The sequence below is a fragment of the Bacillus rossius genome, chromosome 16 (genome assembly GCF_032445375.1).
Source record: "Bacillus rossius redtenbacheri isolate Brsri chromosome 16, Brsri_v3, whole genome shotgun sequence".
Classification (NCBI taxonomy): domain Eukaryota; kingdom Metazoa; phylum Arthropoda; class Insecta; order Phasmatodea; family Bacillidae; genus Bacillus; species Bacillus rossius.
In genome coordinates, this window is record NC_086343.1 from 33,048,327 (window position 1) to 33,068,971 (window position 20,645).

Consider the following 20,645-nt stretch of genomic DNA (forward strand, 5'->3'; position numbering starts at 1 on the left):
TATAAATAAACTAGAGTACTGATCCAAATTATTTTTATTTTCGATAAAGTTTGTTTTAATATGCTCATTCTTCCACCAAGTAGATCAAGTATGAGTAACCACTTGAAATCCAAACATTCAGATAGTTCGAGATTTAAAAGGATCAGTCCGCCGTGATGTATTTTCGCCGCAGACAGCTGATGCCTTCCCTGGTCCAAGTTCACCTTCGACATTGATACAAAAACAATAGATTTTGTGTGAATCATTTGAATAAAAATTATAATGGGAAGGGAATGATGCAAGTGCCAAAAATCACTACTTAAATCACAGAAACTGCTGCACCGGACGAGCCATCATCCTTTGTGGAAAGTGTGAGATTCTCAAGACTTAATGAAAAAAGGGTACAGTCACACCTTGTTACTCAAATAATTTAACCTAATGAGCTTTCCGAGTTTCACAGCTCATTGGTTGTCCGACATTCATCTGGAACATACTGCGCTCACTAGGACGCCATCTACAACGGGCTCTCACACTGGACAAAATATGGCAAAAGGACCCCAAAATAAAATACATTAACTCATTAACAACAGTGGTGCTAACATGGTCAAAGGTGGACGAGTATGATTCTGCTAGATGCTTCATTCATTCATTCACTTCAAAAGGTTGTAACAGTCAAAGGTTCAGCATTAAGTAGTCAAGATGATCGCTGCTGATAGACGTTTTGTGACGTACTTCATTCAGGTTTAGCTCAAGAGTAACTGCGCGGGAGATTCAAAAAGAGATTAATTTTTCACATGCACCAACTTGTTCAAGAGATATAAGTACGCTGTGGACTTCTACTTACTATAGGGAAGAACGCTTATTGGAGAAAAAAACAGGCTAGGTATTTCTATTAACGTAGGCGACTATGATACACTTAATTTGACAGCAGCTAAGCAATAGGACTTGGACGGAACAGTGTGTTTAAGCTTTTAAAACCTTTTGAGGGAATTGCAATAATCACCAGTTCTGGTCTCTCTGGCATCTCTGAAGCGATTCCACATGTTCCTGCATTAAGTATTTGGACAAGAGTGAAACGGTGCAAATGACCTCTGAATTACAGCTTATGAGATCCTCACCGAGAGCTGAAATGGAAAGTTGTTTCATTACCCTAGGACAAGACCAAAATTACGTTATTTGATTGCCACCTTCCTGAATCTGAGGTTTAAGAAATACTATTTGGGGAACGTTGAAGATTTGAAAGGGGGCGCAAGAAAATTATTCTGGAGTACTTAAAAATGCCATGTGATGATTCTGGTGGAAGCCACTCACCATCTTCATCACCAGCTTTAAAACGTCCAGATGCTGGATGGTAATCGAATATCAGTTTCATTTCTAGTTAATATGGTACATGGTGAATTTAAGGGCATTTTAAAGGCCCTTAAGCAATAATAATCACATTCACAACTTCATAAAATAGAGGAGGCGTACGGACTCTCTGGTACTGTATTAATTATCCTTTGTTTTCCCCCGTTAAAACTGTATTGACATTTGATAATCCAGCAAAACCGCATATACGGCACAGCCATGGTCCTGAACAGGCTTAACTGTACAGTCCAAACACAGGGAATACAATAAACAATATTTTATTCAAAGCAACTTACAACCAAATCCTTTTTGTTTGCCAGTACAGCCAACACACACCACCCTTTATCCACTTCCAACTTGTACTACATCTCTTCCATGGAACTTTGGTTGGCACTATCATAGCACTTTTTGCCCAAACCTAACTTAAAAGTAGTCAATGTCAATTGACGTCTTATAAAAACAACATAAAATATTTCAAACATTATCTTAACCACAACAGTAAGTTAACAAAAAAAACAGTCAATGTTTGAGAGTTTTTATACTAACACACTTGTCTCATCTATTTCATATACTCTTTTTTTTTGTACAAAAATAATAAAAATGATTACGTCAGATAAAAACACCAAAACGACATCATTCTTGATGTGGGGTGGGAGGAAATCGACTTAAACTTTGTACACTCTAGAGTATCTAAGAATAAAGCAAACACACACAAACTATGTCTCTCCTCCAACAGGCCGGCATCCGTACACGCATGTTCTCATGTCCTCCTTACGCGGGTGTGATCATTCCTTTGGCCAAAAGCACAACTAACATATTTTTAAGACAAACAAAAGGGGACAAAGGGACTTTCTTTCCACTTGGCTATCCATTTTGATAAGTAACATACAGCTGCCAAATACTAGAACTCAACAGTATTAAGCTGTGTGATGTAAACAATCAACCATATAAACATGTCTACGCTGTTACCTATGAGAACAGCTGCAATCAAAGGTAGGTTGTGTTTAAAGACGACACGTGAGAGATAGCAGACGGACTAAAAGAAATGTTAAAATTCCACTTCAAAAAATATAATTTTTACTAGTCATATACAAAACAGTCTAGCCAACAGATCAAATGATTTAGAACAATCATATGTGTAATTGATCAGGGGAAAAACAGGCAAGATTCTTGGATTCATTTACTCCTCATGTACACCTTATATTAAAAAAAATCTACACACACTTTTTAGCAAACTTCAACAACGTCATAAATTTTCTGCCCAACTGTTCAAATGTCTAAACAAACTCTTAAATTCTCATTGCAGTACTCTTCCAGAATTCCAAATATTTAGTACACCCAGAATTCGGAGATAAGTATATGTACTACATATATTCCAATTTTGTTTGTAAAATAAATTGAGAAATCCAAGCTCCATAAAATATTTTTGTTGGTTCGTACAGTACTTTGAAACATACATATATGTGTATATATTTGTTTTTGGGAAACATACAAGACGTTTTAAAATTACCAACAATTCAGTACAGGGTACTTTTATTAATAAGTACCAACACCCATGTACCCTTGGGATGTCCAGACACGTGAAATGAAACAAAGTGGCTGTACGGTGGTCGGTAGAGGGACGCCGGCCGGCAAGGCACACAGAGAGTCCGGAGGGAGCGAGGGCGCGAGGGCGCGAGGGCGCACTATCGCGGCAGCGGCATGCTGGCACCCATGAGGATCATGTGGGTGACGCCCAGGTAGCCCACGTTGCCCGGCCGGTTGGCGTTGATGAGCGGGATGCCGTGCACGTTGCCCGCCGAGGGGAAGGGCAGGTACGAGGTGACGCCCAGCGAGCGCAGGCGGTTCAGCGTCGCCGGGTTGCGCATGTCCACCACCACCAGGCCGTAGTCGCCGGCCTGCTGCTGGCCGATGATGGGCGCCTGGCCGGCCACCGAGGCGGACGGCTGGCGCGCGGGCGCCGGCAAGCGGGGCACCGCCTGGCGCGCCTTCACCGGCGGCGGCGCCAAGTTGCGCAGGCAGGCCTGCTGGTGTATCAGCAGCCCGTGGTGGGACGAGTACTGCGCCGGGCAGTTGGTGCACCTGTCGGCAGTCACAAACTGTTGTGTTCACATCACCTGGAATACAACACATGTTTTTATACAAGCCGTCAAGCTTAAAATATACTACATTACAACATACCTGAAAAATCCTAGTTTTCATATTACACAATGAATGTACTTTATACTGAACTGTCACTGCTTTCAAAACTCTTGTAGGGAACTGAATGTATACAGGGGTAAATGCAAGAGGGGAGGAACCACCCCCCCTTTCCAAACCATCCTAATTTTATTCCTTCAAAATCTATTATTTCCTGCTAACAAAAAGAAAGTGTCTGGAAGCAAACAGTGGGCAAAATGTTTCATCCCCCCCCCCCCCCTTGCAATTAAATTCTACGTACTATCCTGAATGTGTATACTATAAATAGAGAAACCCTTTAAAGTTAGGTACTTTATAATGAGATTCTAAGTATGCTATGTATGCCCTAAATAGTTCCAGGAACTAATAATAGCAGTTATATTCGTATCAAACCAAAATAATTAGTTTTTTAAATCCTATAATGTTCATTCTGGGCAAAAAATAAAAGTAAATATCAGTTAAACAGTGGAATTTCTCTGAAACCCTGCAACTTCTACCACCCCTCTAGTAGTGGGCCGAGTAGGTCAAAACGACAATTCAACTGAACAGTTGTAGCCTTGGTGCCTTGGCACACACCAACACAAACCCTCACCTATAAGGCGGCTTGCCAGGGCTGCGGTGGAGGTTCATATGGTTGTTGAGGGTCTCCATGCTGGAGAACACCTTGAAGCAGATCTGGCACGTGAAGCGACCCATGCCCGCCGGCTTCGCCCGACCCCGCAACCTGCCCTGCTGCATCATTTGTGGCTGCATCTGCGGCTGCATCTGCGGCTGCATCTGCGGGGGCATCTGCCTGGGCTGGTGCTGGGGGGGCTGCAGCTGTCGCGGGGGCGACGCCTCTCTCGTGAGGTCCACCGTGGGCGGCCGATCCGGTCTCTGGACCGCCCTCTGCTGCTGCTGCTGGCGCGAGACCAAGCCCCGTCCCTGAGGCACCGGGAAGCTGCCCCCCGCGCCTTGCGACGGTGTGATCGAGAGCGAGGACAACATGGGCGTGGGAGGCTGCTGCTGTTGCTGCTGCTGCTGCGGCTGCCTCTGCTGGCCCCCGGAGGGGGTCACCGTGATCCCGCGTGTCGCCAGCATGTTGGCCACGGAGCTCGCGTTGCTCTTCTCCGCCGGTGGCCGCGGATCCTGTCCTTGCCCCAACTTGCTCAGAGTCTGCGCGATCGTCTCCTGGCCAGACCCCAACACCAGCTCCGTGACGAGCTTCTTGGTCGGAGTGTCGGGGCCATCCCCGGTCAGGGGTCGCTTCTGCGGGGTGATGGTGATGCCCGGGATCTGCGGGGTGGTCACCGCCGACACCTGTGGAGCGGTCACCGGCGACACCTGTGGCTGCTGAACGAGGTTGCTGAACGGACGCAGCTGAATTTGGGGATGTGATGAAACAGAGTTTGAGGGAGAGCTTGATGGGGACGCCTGAGAAACATTACTGAATGGACGTGTTTGGATCGGAGGCATCGACTGTGATGATGGTGGGTTGGAGTTATCACTGTACTGAGTAAAGTCTGAACTATGCTGCGACTGTGAGGTGCCGTTATTGCCGTACTGAGGAGTAGCCGTGGTGTTATGCTGCTGCAGCGACAAGTTGCTTAAAGAATGTTGGCTGGTTTGATCCCCAAACTGTGAATGCTGTTCCACATTGTTGAAAGAACGTGGTTGGATGCTTATTTGCTGACCCAGGTGTTGTGTCTGCTGCAGAAAGTTGTCGGCAGCTGGGAGAGTCTGTTGCTGTTGGAAGTTCTGAAACTGCTCTGGCTGTGGCATGTACGGCTGTTCGTGCTGAAACGTGTTTCCATCGTAAAGCTGAGGATTCTGTACAAACTGTGGCCCGGCGTGCACGGTCACTTGATGCGCCATCAGCTCATCAGAGGTGGTAAATATCTGATTCGAACATTCAGGCATGCTGCACTTAAAGTGTCCCATATGCACCATGTGTTCTTTCAAAGCTCCACTTGCATGAAATGCCTCTTGACAAACATCACACCTAAACAAATTTCCCTTGTGCACGTCATCCAGGGAAGCATACTCCGAGTGCTTGCCGACGGGGACCGGGCCTGGCCCGTGACTGCCGTCTGCCGGGCCGGGCTGGTAACCGAGCAGGAAATGCTCCCCACCACCGACACCATCTCGTACGTTCTCCCCGCCCACGCTCCCCTGACCGCTGTTGTGAGCCACCCCCATACCCTCCTGGAGGAACATCTCGGCAGGCCTGGCGGCCCCGTCGCCCGGGGCCTCGTCCCCAATGGAGTTGCAGTTGTCGTCGTCCCACGGGAAGCTATCGCTGCGCTCAAGGTCCCTCTTGTTCAAGCCGACCTCGCCGGGCTGTCCGTTCACCAGCGCAGACTGCATCTCCATCAGGCCAGATGACGCGGGGTGCTCTCCATAGGTGCTCACATCCATAGTACCAGGAGCGGGACCTCTTCGCCTGCCTGCATCATACAGCTGCTCCTGCACACCATGTCACAGCATGTCTGCCGAACACAGTTCCTTGCATCCGATTCACCTCTGAAAGCAACCAACATTCTGCTCCTACACATCCTGCAAGAAACAATTAAGACCATCTACACAACAATACTGATGTTTTATTACGATGAAAAGTCTTTGATTTTGCCAGAAATTGATATAGATTGTCATTAAAGATACAATACGAAATGTGACATGTTTAGTGCAACCAGCTTGAAAACAGGAAACACTGTACTGAAATGAAAAACAGACAGTAACTGTAACTATGAGCTAACTGAAAACTCTGATAGCGCAGTAATGCCACACAGCGCGGCGGCCAAGTCAAACCACTGAAATCCACCCGAAACTAATTTGTACGTGAGCTGCTCAATTTGGTGCCGGATTACAGAATAAGCCGAACCATAATATGCAGGGTTTAAGACCTTTCACTGTACTTCCGGTTGTACAGACTATGGTTTAGAACAATAACCCTGAGGAGGAACCAAGCAAACTACATTATTTCAACCATATCTAGAGGCAATTGAAAGATAATCATTAGGTTGTTAGCCAGAATCCTTTGCTGGGGGGGGCCTTGCTTGGTGGTGGTTTGTCCACGGGATTCATTAGTTATGATTTCTGTGGTCAAAAAAAAAGCAACACAACTATTACATGGTAAATAATGTGTAGAAAACATGGACAAATAAAATTTCACATGAACAGGATGACATGAAGACTAATCAAACATTTTAACGACAGTAATTTAAAAAAAAATCTAGGCGATTGATATGCAGAAAAACAGGGACAAAACCAGTGGGTTAAGTTTGAAAGATAGACACAGGTATATACTGATACATAGTAACTAGAAAACCATTATTCTAGCCAGGTGGGGCTTAGGGTAGCACAAAGGTTTCAAATAAGTTTCACAATTTTCTTTGCAATACGTCTTATCAACAGCAAGGTAACTAGACGTGGAGACACCACACACATCAAGAAGTTATGGAAGGAATCAGTTACGGCCTTTGGTAAAAAAAAAAAAATCCCAGTATTTGCTTTAATAAATTCAAAAAATCATGTAAAAAAAAAATTGGGAAGACATACCAGGACTGATGCCAGGTTCTCAAAACAGAGCCCAGTGTCCTACAACTATGACACCTTGCTCCTTTCTAAATTAAAAAATGAAATTAAAAATTTTTACTAAACTGAAGAAATAGAAACAATGTTCACATTTCATTTAGCATCCCAAAAAACAATAGCTAAAGTAGATCAGGACAACCAGTAAAGTAAACTACATGAGCCCTACGTGTTATAATGTTATGGTGTGAAGTGAACCTCCCCCCCTTACCATATGTGTCCCTTACTGTGTCATTAGTTGCTGCTTTAGCGATGCTGAAGCCTGTGGTGTAGGCAACGCATGGTGCTCTGAAAGCCTGTGGTATAGGCAACTCATCACGCACCCAAGAAAAAAGTGTCACAGTAATGAAAAAAGGCTTCCAGATCAACAACGGATATGATGTCATCGGAAGACCGCCATTGCCGTGAGCCAGAAGTCCGTAGTAGAATGTTCTAGGCTGTCTCGATTGATGCTAAAGACGAGTACATAATGGCCTGATTTTGACAGTCAAATGCAGTCTCCCACTGAAAGAAGATTGTTCCGATGCCACCCTGACGCACCAACTCGCCAAGTAACATCATGCTGCCAGTTTACGCTGGAACTTCGGAAATTGGTATCACTGTCACAAACTAAGTTAAGTTTGGTGATGGAATATTTTGCTGAGTACTGTTGGTGATAGAAAATATTCAGATGGGATAGCTGCAGGAGGAGTTGGAAATTATTCTATGTCCGTTTCGGACTTAAACTTTTGTGGCCAGACAGCACAACTTAGGACTTTACGTATACGACATTACGTATGGTCTTTGACAACATATGTACACCAGATAGTGCTTGATGCTTGTCGGTGTTTGGAGGCATTGGGCGGCTATAAAACTGGATTGGTCTTTGATAATTTATAAGAGAAACTATCACGTTACGTAAAGATACATACATTATGTAACTTATGTTAAGTTTATGTATCACGAAAGTCATGGTGCTGGAATCAACTCAGCATACAAGGGCATTAATGTAATTAAAGTGCTTTATGTGGATTTCGAAGATGCACCTACTGTGTTTACGACTGGTTATGGCAATATGAGGGACTCATTTCTGGAAGAACATGAGTGGATGCATGTTACAATGTATGGAATTTTTGTACGGTTTGCTCATTCATGAACATGGGTGTGTGTCATAAAGGTGTTACAGAGGTAACTGGTGTGTGAAATGCATGTGCTTACGTTTACGTCTGCGTAGAAACTCGTGCTTACACAACAGTATCAGTGGGAAAGCTGGATACGTCAACCACGTAAAAGACTGCCCCAGGGGTTTGCAGAATTGGGATCAACACGTTGCTGAATTTGCTGGCAGTTAGTCCATGCGTTGCATGATTTACAGCTCACAACTACTTCAGCTAAACCCCGAGAGTGGGGACTCACTACTCGAGGAACTGTAGAACAGGCAAGTGGTGGCATGTTTTTATATGCCATATTAATTTGTAAGGTGGTTACATCCACACTCTCAGATATATTGCTTTAATAAGATATTTTACAAGTAACATGTTTTGATGATTAACATGTATTTTTGCATTTTTCGTTAAATCAAGTTATGCATGGCTGTGAGTGTACTTTTTTTTACAAACTCTCTCTCTATATATATATATATGTATGTGTGTGTGTGTGTGTGTGTGTATCACTTACTGTAATAAATAATTATTTTAAACGTTTCAAATCAAAGCTGTTAATGTTTGAAATCTACCAGCTGTTTGGAATTCAATGTTTAAGAATAATTTGTAAGTTTATGGTTTTGAATTCCATGTACGCCCTATTCACGGTTCTTATAAATAAATTATTTTATTGGTCATGCATTAATGAAAACATTCTATGTGTTACAGTACCTTTAGGATCATGCAACTATACCAAGTGCTGGGAAGCATTGAGTCAATGTGAAGCAAGAGCCTTACTATTTGATTTATGTTTGTTATTGAGAGTTTAATGCTCCTTACTTTATAGAATAAAATTGTGTTTGAGGCTCAACGCAACTTTCTCTTTGCCTATGAGTTATCACCAAACTCACCCAATTGTCGGGATAGGCAACAATGAGAAGCTGACAGAATGTAAAACGCAAGTAATAACAGAACTGGTGTTGGTACCGCAATGCATAAATCAAGATAAATAAAATGAATATTATGATAAAAATATATATGTCGGTGGCAATTAATTTATTACTTCAAAAGGTACACTGAAAAATTAATCCGAACATTATGTGTGGTTTTTTCAACCTTTTAAACATAAAATAAATCGAGTAAACAAAATTAGATCAATATCCTTGATGAAATAAATGCTTCCATGGAAAACAAATCACAAGGGGCTAATACAATGAAAACAAATTTCTATTATCACAAATTTAAACACCATGAAATGGTACTAAGGAAGAAGGAAAAATGCTAAGGTACAGTTCAAACAAGACAATAAAAAGTGACTTCACAAGCTATAAGAAATGAGATGCTAGGCTACACTCATTACAATTCCCATAGGAATTGGATGATTTCGGTCTTTCAAGAAGTATAATTTTTTATCATGCATGATAAATAAATTGAAAACCTTTAACAAAGCTTCAATTCTTGTCTAATTTTTCAAAATATCAGGCAAATATTCATTGACAATGACACACTAATTATTATATTGCAGTTGAGGGTTTTTCAGGATGAAAAAAGAACCACAAAAAAAAAATCTAGAATAAGAAGGTAGGTACCACCATATAATTTATTTTTTAATAACTAGATAATATATTTGTTACTTCCTTGCATTGTGTTAAAGTTATATGAACAGTAGTTCTTTACCTCTTGATGTTCTGAAATCTTACAGGAACCTTTCTGCCATATTTACTACAACTGTGATGTAAATCTACGCCACTCAGTTTCCTGTGGCAAGACGCAAGAGCATTTACATTTTTTTTTAACATTCTATCTGTTGTCTTTTTCCCTGTTTAGTCTATTTTTTAAAACTATGATTACATTAAAATATCAAAGGTAAACATGTATGACACCTGCAATTGCTTCAATTGCAGAGAAACAGTGTTGGGCAAATTTTATAGAAAAAAAAACAGGATTATTGTTAAACTTTATTTTATTTTTTTATTACGGCAGCTAAACTGTAGACTATATTGTGATTTTAAAAAATCTCATTTTAATGCTACTTACAGCAGTACACAATGCATATAAGTAACTCATTCAACACAGATATACGTCACTCATACTGGATCAATATGTTCATAGACATGGAAGAGATGGTAATTTTCAAGACTACATCAACAAGCAAGAAACTAATTAATTAGTAACTTTGAGAATAAAAATTCAAAAAATGGTATTTTTGAGCTGATGTTCCATTATTGGCCCATAAAGTGGCATTTAGTATTTTGAATGTTGCTAATATAACCTAAGCAACAACTAAAAAAGTACACTATCCAAAAAAAACTTGTAATCATGCAATGCCATTTTACAGAACTATCAAGGATAATTATATTTTCAGGGATATGATAAAAAGCAAATAAAACTCTGAAAATGCATTTTTTTTTTTAATTCCTGACATTTTTCTAAAACATTTAGTAAAATGCCATTTGGATATAATAAAAACTTTTCTGATAGTGTTACATTTTAACTGTTAATTAAGTTAGACATGATCATGGATATAGGCTAATCATTATTGTTTCACTGTATTTGTTAGGATCGTTAAAATTGTGTATTTCATACAAATGTTTCTGCATGAAGTCACAGCATTGTATATTGTCATTAGTAGGTACTCTAGCCCAACAATTAAAAATCAAAAGCCTAAAATAAACACATTAAATATCAACGTTGTCATTTGACAGAATAAAAATAAATTATTGAATAGCATGTTTTTAGATGTCAACCCAGATAGGCCTACATTTGCTTTGGGAGTTACATAATTTCCCCCCTCCCTTTATATTCAAAGTAGCGTGTGGTGTTATAGCATAAGAAGCAACGAATGAGGGTGGGAAAGGAAAAAGATCGGAAGAGGGGAAGAGGTACTGCAGGGAAATGTTATGGGGGCCTTCTTTTTCATAATTATGATGAATAAAATCGGCAAAAAATGGGAGGTAACCTGTCGATGTTTTAGGACTGCGTGGTGTATGAAACAGTGTATGACAGAGGAGGAGGGGAGGCCAGCAAGGTGATCTGGATAGGTTAGAGCACTGGTCAATGAAGAATGGGATGGTATTTAATGTAAACAAGACGAAGGTGAATTAGTTTTACAAGGAGGAGAAAATATTAAAAGAATTTTATTGCTAGAAGGGTAGAAGATACAGAAAACAGGTAAGTACAAGTACCTAGGGGTAACCCTAGCGAAAAACCTGGGATGGGGGAAGCAGGTACAGTGAGTGGCATAGCAGGTGAGCAGAAAGAGGGATGCTCTTGTTCCTGGAAGGACGGGGCGGGAGTGGAAAGGAATTGAGGGGCAGGTATTGGAAGTGAGAGGACTCTTTGCCACCGGGCCAGAAGCCCAATTACAGGTGTTAATGATAATCTGATAAATATGTAAAGTAACTGTATTTGTGAAAAAAAATGCTAAAAATCTGAAAATACTTTCATTATATGCTCTTTCACTTCCTCTTTTCATTAAAACCGGCGGAGATAAGAAATTCCAAATACTTGAGGAGATATCAAATTTTTTAATTATCATATTAGAGCGATATTTGTTAAAAAAAATTTAAAATTCCGAAAATACTTTTAATCTGTGCTCTTTAACTTCCTCTTTTCATTAAACCCGACATATAAGTAATTCCAAATACTTTAGGAGATATCAAATTTTTAATTTTCATCACAATACATGTGCATTCATGCGGCATTAACCATTGTTGCTTGTTTACGAGTATGAATTTTTTTTTTCCACAACGTAGGTGAACGACTACATCAATTTTTATGTTTTATTTGTTATTTTGATAATGTTGCACAAGTAATAAGTAAAAAAAAAAATTACGTGAGTTCCTACTGTTCATCCTTTGTCCTGGTTTGTTAGGTCAGGTCAGCTACATTATAAATACTTTAAAACTGAACAACCATTAAAATTAATTCATATTATTTGTAATGTCCACTTATTTTGAAAGTATTAATAATGTAACTGACCTGACCTAATCGACCATTTTATTTAATTACGCATTCACGAACACACGGCAAAATAACAAAAATTGTGATGGTGGAATGATAGCACAGGTCTTGTATTGCAAAATTAAAAAATTTGATATCTCCTAAAGTATTTGGAATTTCTTATCTCCGCCGGTTTTAATGAAAAGAGGAAATGAAAGAGCACAGAATGAAAGTATTTTCAGATTTTTAGCATTTTTTTTCGCAGATACCGTTACTCTACATATTTACAGATAATCTAATTTAATCTAAAGGTTAGGTACATTAATAATAACAATACTGTGTGGAACGGTTGGTTAGGTTAGGTAAAAAAAACCATTAAAATGACTATAAAACAATGCTAACAGTTCATTAGGGATTAATTTTTAAATATAGCTTAACTAACCTAACAAATTAACATGGCAAACTACTTACAATATCGCATGCCCTTTAAGAGAATAATAATAATAAAAAGCCAAGAACAAAACAAGTATTTTCATATTATTGCTTGTTTTTAATGCACCCCACTTCCAAAAGTTAATTTATTTTATGATAGAACTGTCCAAAAAAATGATAAAACTAACAACAATATTATATGCTGCAAGGAAACAACAAATTGATAATTCTATTACCTAGATAAATAATGGTTAGTTTTACTTTCTAACAAAATACCCTTGAATTTCATGAATAACCTTCATAACCATTCAATAATGGAGCCTAAAAACTGAACAATATGTTTATAATAGCAAGCTGATCTCCATAGTCATACCAAAGTTTACTTTCTTAAAATACATTAAATATTCCAACAAACACTTCAAGAAAAAACTGAACAAATACAAATATATCTTTGTTTGCATAGAGGTAGCATAGTCATGTGAACATTAGAAAATCATCAACATTGTTTGGAAAATCTAATCTGCAAATACTGCACAAAACCATCAGGTTAACATAAAAAACACTATTATGTACTTATTTTGATATGAGCGGTCTGGCCAATAACTTTGCATTAAGAAAGTGAAAAGAAATCTCATGAACAAATACTAAAATCTAAAAGAAACTGTTCACCAATTTATATTAAAACGAACGATAGAAAAAATGAGTAAACAAACCCTTCCAACGTTTTTGAATAACTGGCGTTGCAGTAGGTTTTAGCGGCACTAAATGCGAGATGTGTAATTCCACAACTTCAAATAAATTTTGTATGTTAGGCAAAACCAAATAATCACTTCATTTATTAAATGAAAAAGCACAGCTTACGTGATTTACTCTTAATGCATAAATCAACCAATAAATAAATTGGAATCTTATACACGTAAACAATCGTTAGCACACGGTTTTTACCGTTTGCCAACAATACAACCGAGCCCAACCCACCACGTACATACTGAGAGATAAAAAAATACTATGAAGAAAAACTAAATGTTATTAAAAAAACTATTGTGTGATTAAATAAATAAAACTACTTTAAAACATTAAAAAATGTTTTAATAATAAAATTGACCGAAACTAAGTGTATATTGGACGCATTCCCTTTTACACTGCAAGCATCAAGAATCACTAAACAAATGTAGTTAATTTTAACAAATAAAGTTGTTTTGTTTTAAAATTTAATACATTTTAAATTATTTTTAAGTTAAATATTAAACTAAGTGAAATTTAAATGAATTTAAGAGCCCGTCTACAATCAGAGATTAGAGAAAGTTACAGATGGAGCATAAGCTCTTAAAACTGAGGCGTGAACCTCTGCGTGGTCCGTGTCCTTATCCGAATGTGAGAGACGTCACATTGTCTCGCCGAAAACTGCCCTGTCCACAATTCCGATGTCCGAATGTATTGATTTCTAAAGTAGTTACCAGAGCGCAGTAAATGTTTCAAACCATAGTTTTTGTTTATTGTTTTGATGCTTTGTAGTTAGACATTGAACTTATGAAAGTTGAGGGAGTTCAATATTATATATTTATTTAGTAAGGCAAAGTGGCTCTTCTTGACTTAAACACCTTCCATTTCCTTCAATAACAAAAACAAACACCACGTTTTCAAACGGGAACCTGAAATTCAAATGTCGTGAGTTCTGTTCTTTTTATGTGTCCGAAGCAGGGGCGTAGCCAGGGGGGGGTTTTAGGGGTTCGAACCCCCCCCTTAGCACCAAATCTTTAATTAATTTCTTATTCATCACTCAAACAAAATTTCATATTAAAATTAATAAAATTTTTACCATTACAATATTTAAATTTAAGTACCGAAAACTGCTAAAATAGCACTATTTTACACCTTAAAATCCAAATTTTCCCGGGGGAGGACCCCCGGACCCCCCGCTTTAATACGGGGGGAAGGGGGGGGGCCATGCTTCTTAACACCCCCCATATGCTAATCCTGGCTACGCCACTGGTCCGAAGTACACAGGTTGGGACAAAAAGTTCAAATTGACGAATGTCTTCGGACCAGGTAGGTTCGGACCTTCGTCCACTTGACGCATGACGTCAGAGGGTCACGTGGACCAATCAGCAACGAGTGTCCTTCGGACACAGTTTAGGACATTGCTATTGTAGACGGGCCATAATAGGACAAAAATGACGAACTAATAGTGTACGAGGACGAGGAATATGTCTGTCTTCAAACTTAGGAATATACTGGCTTTTTTGACCGACATAAAGAATAAAATGTAGGTGCTTAGAGAAATTGTAGAATGAGATTAAGCAAATTAGGGGTAGCCAGGAAGAAATGAATATAAGCCAAGAAATTATCCCTATATGGTTGCACAGACCACTATGCTGTGTCATCGCCTCAACCATGTGTGTGCAAAATACGTAGGGTCGTGCAAAGAGCCGAACAGCAGAAGTACAGGCTAGAGCAACGCAGTAAACGCGCCGATCGACAGCAAGGTGAACTATTGGCCGTACTGTAGTCGTCACAGGGACAATTTTTGTGATTGCCATCCACATATTTCTATTTTCTGGAGACAAATGGGCTAAAAAGCAACCCTAAACTGTAAATTCCCAACTTTTGGAAAGGGTTTATTTGCATAAGTTAATGTGACCTAGACCCGACCTCGGATTGATGCGAGTCTCTTATGAAACAGTGGCGGATCCAGAAGGTCACCTCGGAGGGGGCACTCTAGGATTTCTGAGTAGCTAGAGAATATATGTAAAAAAATACTAAAAATGTTTAATCTACAGACACTACACATAACATCCAATCAACAGATTTTATAATTATACAAGAAATTCATTATATTAATATGTTTTATTAGTTTCAGTTTCAATGACAAGTTATTTTCATTATGTAAAAAAAGTTAATTTTACAGAATAGTACATTTACACATTTTAAAGCACATTAAACAATCTAATATGTACATAATACATCACTTTCAGTCACTGAGTCACTACTAGTAACATAAATATGACGTCGTCCGACCGAAGGCCACCCTAAAGCCCGACCTGCAACCGCCAGTATGCAACCCCGCTAACGGAACGCGCCCCTAGCCATGGCCCACCCGAGTCAGGCGAGCCACCAGCAACCAAGGTAGAACCCGGCTCCCCCAAAATAAACAGACCGTCATTAAAACCAACCACGTTAAAAAACAAACATAGATTATTAAACAGTGTTACGTATTTATTTGAAGTTGGTCAACGAAAGTGCGACGTAGGAGTGCCCGGGCACTCACGTGTGTAACTACAGCAATACGCGTGTGAGTGTTCCCCTGGCGGCCTTCTGCCTGAATCAGTCAATCAGACCTTATGACATAATTATTCAAACCTTGTGTTGCGTCATTAACCCCACCAGAGCAATCCGACAAGAGACGAGCAGTTGCTGGTGTGACGTAAAAATTCAAACATAATAATTCTTAAATATAATAACTTTTATTTGTAGAAGGGACGAATGACCTTGATTCAGCTTTTATAATTAATGTAAGAATTTAACATCATTAAATTCTCTTATTAACATATCATATCAGAAACTAACGTAATGAGGTCAACCCTGGCGCGAGGGCCACCGAGCCTCGGCCGGACGCCATGACATGACGCCAGTACAGCGCGACTCGTGGACCGGGGCGGACGCACGTCCCACGGAGAGACATCATCCTTTGTCCACACCGAGTTCATTTCTGGTAAATATAGTCATTCTTAAAACCCCTTTTTAATAATATCTCCGTGTGTACCCGGTCCAGTTTTTCGGTCCAGGACCTAATCCGGCCGCATAAATTTAAACCCCCCCCCCCCCCCTGCAAAACACTTGGTCCGCGGGGTAGGTTCAGTATCCGGTACGGGCCGTCTCCCGAGGACAGAACTTTGGTTAAACTCAGTCGCTCCGGCACTGACACTCCCCGTAAGGGAACTTTTGAGCGAATTTAGCTGCGGTCCGCGCTCCACTGCCGTGGACGCGAGCACCGCCTCGATACGCAGATTTACAGGATTGACCGCCTCCAATCACCCTCACCCCTCGTTGAGCAGCCAGGCTCAGAAACGCCTAGGGACACGATAATACGGAACAATTAGTGACTTTGTAACATTTCTTTGTAAACTTGTGCAACGCAACCTCGTGTAACATTTCTTTTGTAAACTTGTGCGACGCATCTCTCCACGTAACATTCGTAAACTTGTGTAACGCAACCTCGTGTAACATTCCTTTTGTAAACTTGTGCCACGTTAATTAAGTAACTTTCAGACTTAGTTGCGTGTAATTGTGTAGTTTTTGTATCTTGTGACGTCACCTGTTGTACGACGTGGCGTGTAACCAACAAAGTTACTCCAGAGCCACCGTCGCCTGAATAAATGATGCCCGTCATTTATTACCTCATTTCAGCGTATGCTTCTTTAAACCTGCTATCCACAATCACCGCCGAGTAGGGAATTCCTTAAACCCACGCAACATCGCCGACGGTCCTAGTGGGCCACGCAGGGCAATCGACCCCACGACCCAACTACCGACTAGCACCAGAGCTAGTCTGGCGCCCACCCGGACTCATTACATTTGCAACAGCCATTCCCGCTAGGAACCGCACCGGGACTCGAACCCGAGACCCCGGACGACGGCAAATATAAATACAAAAAACAATTTTATTGAATACTGATTAGGAATCTGTTTGGTAACCATTCTAGGCAAAATGCATGCCTATTACAAAATAAAATCCAAAGCGATCCTTCGTTTACCCACTTTAGAGAAACGTTCTAGAACTCTATCAACATCAACATTTATATCACGATGAACAAATAACATACACAAGCCATTCAACCTTTCCTCTGTCATTCGCGTTCGTAGCCATGATTTAACAAGTTGTAGGCTGCTGAAAGATCTCTCTGCACTTGCAACACTAACAGGCAAAGTGAGAAGTATTTCCAAGAAGCGTCGAATAGTTGGAAATAAATCAATGTCACAAGAGTCAATCACATCAAGCACAGTTTCTGGAAATGGGTGGCCTTGTTTGCTCTCTCTCTTCCACTTTTCCTTCCAAATACACATTTCACCATCTAGAACAGTAGCAACAGTTCTGCCATCTCGGGCACCTTCTTGAAGAAGAGGGTTGTAAAAATCAACAAGAGCTCCTATTCTTGACTCGAAGTCACGGTCACCATCCTTCAATATGAAAATAGGCAAAAAAAAGGCGCAAATCATAACATTGTAATGATTTCTGTGAGAATCGTTGCTCCAGGTCAGTTATAACATTGTCCAACAGTGGAATGTAAATGGATTTCCTGTAGAATTCCTCGGTGCTGTTGGTGTCATAGTTTGCTCTGTGCATTTGTCTTGCAGCAAGGCGTGGCATTGTGAGGTCAACTCCTAGCTGAGTAGCTGTACATGTGGCATCTTTGTGCACTACTGAAAAACATTTCTCACTATCATGTCTCAGTGTATGCAGTGTAGCCAGTGTATCCTGTACAGCAGCAGAGGCTCCTCTCAAATCAAGCGAAGGTGACTGTAAGTGACGACTAAGTGGCAGAGTACGCTTAAGTACATCAATCAAGCTAATTAATGAAAAAATGAATTCTGTGCTGGATACAGAGTTGGCATAGAGCACAGCTTTTTTTGCAGACTCAGATTCGGACCACTCGCTGATTTCTGCCAAGGCTTCTACAATTTTTGGCAAGGCATTAAAAAAAAGGATAAGAGCATCATGCCTTTCAACCCAGCGAGTTTCACACAAGCGTATAAGTTGGGAGCCTACATGAGCTTTCAAGACAGCATTTTTCTTAGCAGACTGACTGAAGAAAGCAATAACTTCTTTCATAACAGCTGTAGCATTCCTTACACTCTGAATCTTTGATGATTTTGAGATAGAATTATTTAATGCATGATTGTAGCACGATACATGCTTGGCATTCGTAGCAACCCGGAGAAGTTCTGACACAGCACCACATTTCTCGGAAGTCATAACTGCACATCCGTCTGTACCAACACCAACACAGTAGTTGAGATCAAGACCAAGGTCCTTTGTGTAGTCAATAACTATCCGGGCTAAAGCATTTCCTGTTGACCTTACTTCTTTTCGTACTACATCTGGACCTTGATTATCTACATGTGGATTTTGCAATAATTTAAGTGCATCTACAAAGAATAGGAAATCTTCCCTTACAGTGCTGTTATATACATATCTAACTATAAGCGTCATTTGCTCGGCATGTGCTCTGTCTGTTGTTTCGTCAAAAATGATTGACCAGTACTTAGCATTCTTGATTCTTTCAATAATCACATTAGAAATTTCTTCTGCACAGTACTTGATTATGACATTTTGGGTAGTCTTACTGATGTAAGTAGCACGAGAAGAAGCATTCTCTAAATTTTCCCTTAGTTTTGTATCCCCAGCCTGAATTCGAAAGTTAAGCAATGCCCTAAAATTACCTTCGTTGGTGACAGACCTTGATTCGGAATCTAAACACAGTTCCCCATCGTCCCTGTGACCTCTAAAAGATATATTTTGACGCCCCATAAATATTACCGTCTCTATTATTGGGCGTAGCCTGGCACGATTTTCTTCAACTAAAAGTAGTCGCTGAGAACTAATTTGATTTAGAATTTCTTTTTCAGGAGCTTTGTATGTCCTGAGGAAATCCTTGCCTGATGCAACACAAGCTCGGTGGTAGTTACTTCTTTCGTGCGTTTCTAAGTAGCCATCTTTTGCTGTGAGGTCTTTGAAAGTTGTAAGAGCCTCCGTTACAAGTCTGTTAACTTTTACACCTTTGTTGTGTCCTACTTTTTCTTGTGCAAAAAGAGCACAGTATTTACAAAATAAACCTTTACTGACATCAGAGTATACCAGCCAATGGTATTTATCAATGTGCGATTTAGAAAGATACCGTCTAACAGTTTTCCCCTCACCTTTTGAGTGTACTGAGTACGGGTAGCAATAGTCATCTGTAGGATGCCATGGCTTTTCAAGGAGCAGACACTTGGTGAAATCATCTACTTTTTTCCCAGCATGGAGTCCTATCTCAGCTATATCATTCAGGTTCTTTGGTGCTGACTCTGTAATAACATCCTTTGGATATGCTTCGAAGTTTGTGGACTCACTGTGTGCACTGCTGTCTGTCGTGAACACCTTAGATGTAGAAGGCTCACAGATGACTGTTTCACTCGTAACTGGTCCTAAAACAATAAATTAATATTTATATAGATTATTATGTACAAATTTGTTGATCTTTTCTTTAGAAATGAGTGTAATTAGGCCACATTGGAATGTTAATTTAAATTCTTACAGTATCCCAGCATTATTAATTATTAATTTAATATATGCCCATTTTGTCAAACTGTCAAAGGAAAATAATAACTATAAGAAGTAAGTTATGGTGGTGTAACAATTACAGTTCACTGGCTTTATCAATGCAGAGTTTTATAATGTTAATTTTACACTCTCGTATGAGAACCATGAGTGACAAGATAGAATTAAACAAACTTGTATTTTCGTTATTACCGTGTTTAGTGACAGCATGAAGGCATTCATCATGATGATGCTGAGAGTTGTCCTCTTGTGACTGATGTCTACTCTTTTTTTGAATCAGTTGAAAGTACGATTCGATCTTATTTATGTTCGTCCGCTTGTTTTTTGGTAAATCCTGTAAAAAAATAATTTCGTGTCACATAATACAGTAATACATAATGCACATTATGGGTAAAGTATAAAAATGGCTACAGGTCAATCCATGCACTAGCACTATCATCAACATATAACTTAATTTTCATTTACTTTACATGTACTAACTAGTAATACTTGGCTCTGAACGTTTTTATTAAATAACAAACTAATTAAGCATAAACAAAAAATACATATAAATTCTAATTACGTACCATAAACTCTCAATAAAGAATTTCAATAATCACAGAATAAATACATCATAAATTGTCTAAACGAAGCACAGGCGTAGAACACTCTCACAAGGCTGCAAGTCCGTCTGCTTCAACAATGTCGTACCGTCGCGGTGTGTTGTCGAGACGTGTAAGCAGGTAGCCTGGTGCGTGGTGGAAGGGATAATCTTCCGC

At 39.9% G+C, this 20,645-nt stretch overlaps 1 protein-coding gene across 4 annotated transcripts; it reads right to left on the bottom strand.

Moving 5' to 3' along the window:
* Positions 1 to 1,588: 1,588 nt before the first annotated feature.
* Positions 1,589 to 13,531, bottom strand: LOC134540018 (nuclear receptor coactivator 6-like). 4 transcript variants are annotated; one of them, XM_063382450.1, is made up of 3 exons: positions 13,431 to 13,531; positions 4,097 to 5,949; positions 1,589 to 3,408 (listed from the first exon to the last, which is right to left on the bottom strand). In XM_063382450.1, the coding sequence occupies exons 2-3, from the start codon at positions 5,899 to 5,901 to the stop codon at positions 3,012 to 3,014; spliced, it is 2,202 nt and encodes a 733-aa protein (XP_063238520.1). In that variant the 5' UTR covers positions 5,902 to 5,949; positions 13,431 to 13,531; the 3' UTR covers positions 1,589 to 3,011. The 4 variants fall into 4 exon arrangements, with proteins under 4 accessions (XP_063238520.1, XP_063238518.1, XP_063238519.1 ...); XM_063382448.1 differs by having other exon boundaries at positions 4,097 to 6,006; XM_063382449.1 differs by having other exon boundaries at positions 13,283 to 13,531.
* Positions 13,532 to 20,645: the final 7,114 nt, after the last annotated feature.

Coding starts and splice junctions, on each gene's coding strand:
- LOC134540018 (XM_063382450.1), bottom strand. CDS start 5,901: ATGGATGTGAGCACCTATGGAGAGCACCCCGCGTCATCTGGCCTGATG. Junction 3,409..4,096: donor CCTGGCAAGCCGCCTTATAG/GTGAGGGTTTGT, acceptor GACTGCCGACAG/GTGCACCAACTGCCCGGCGC.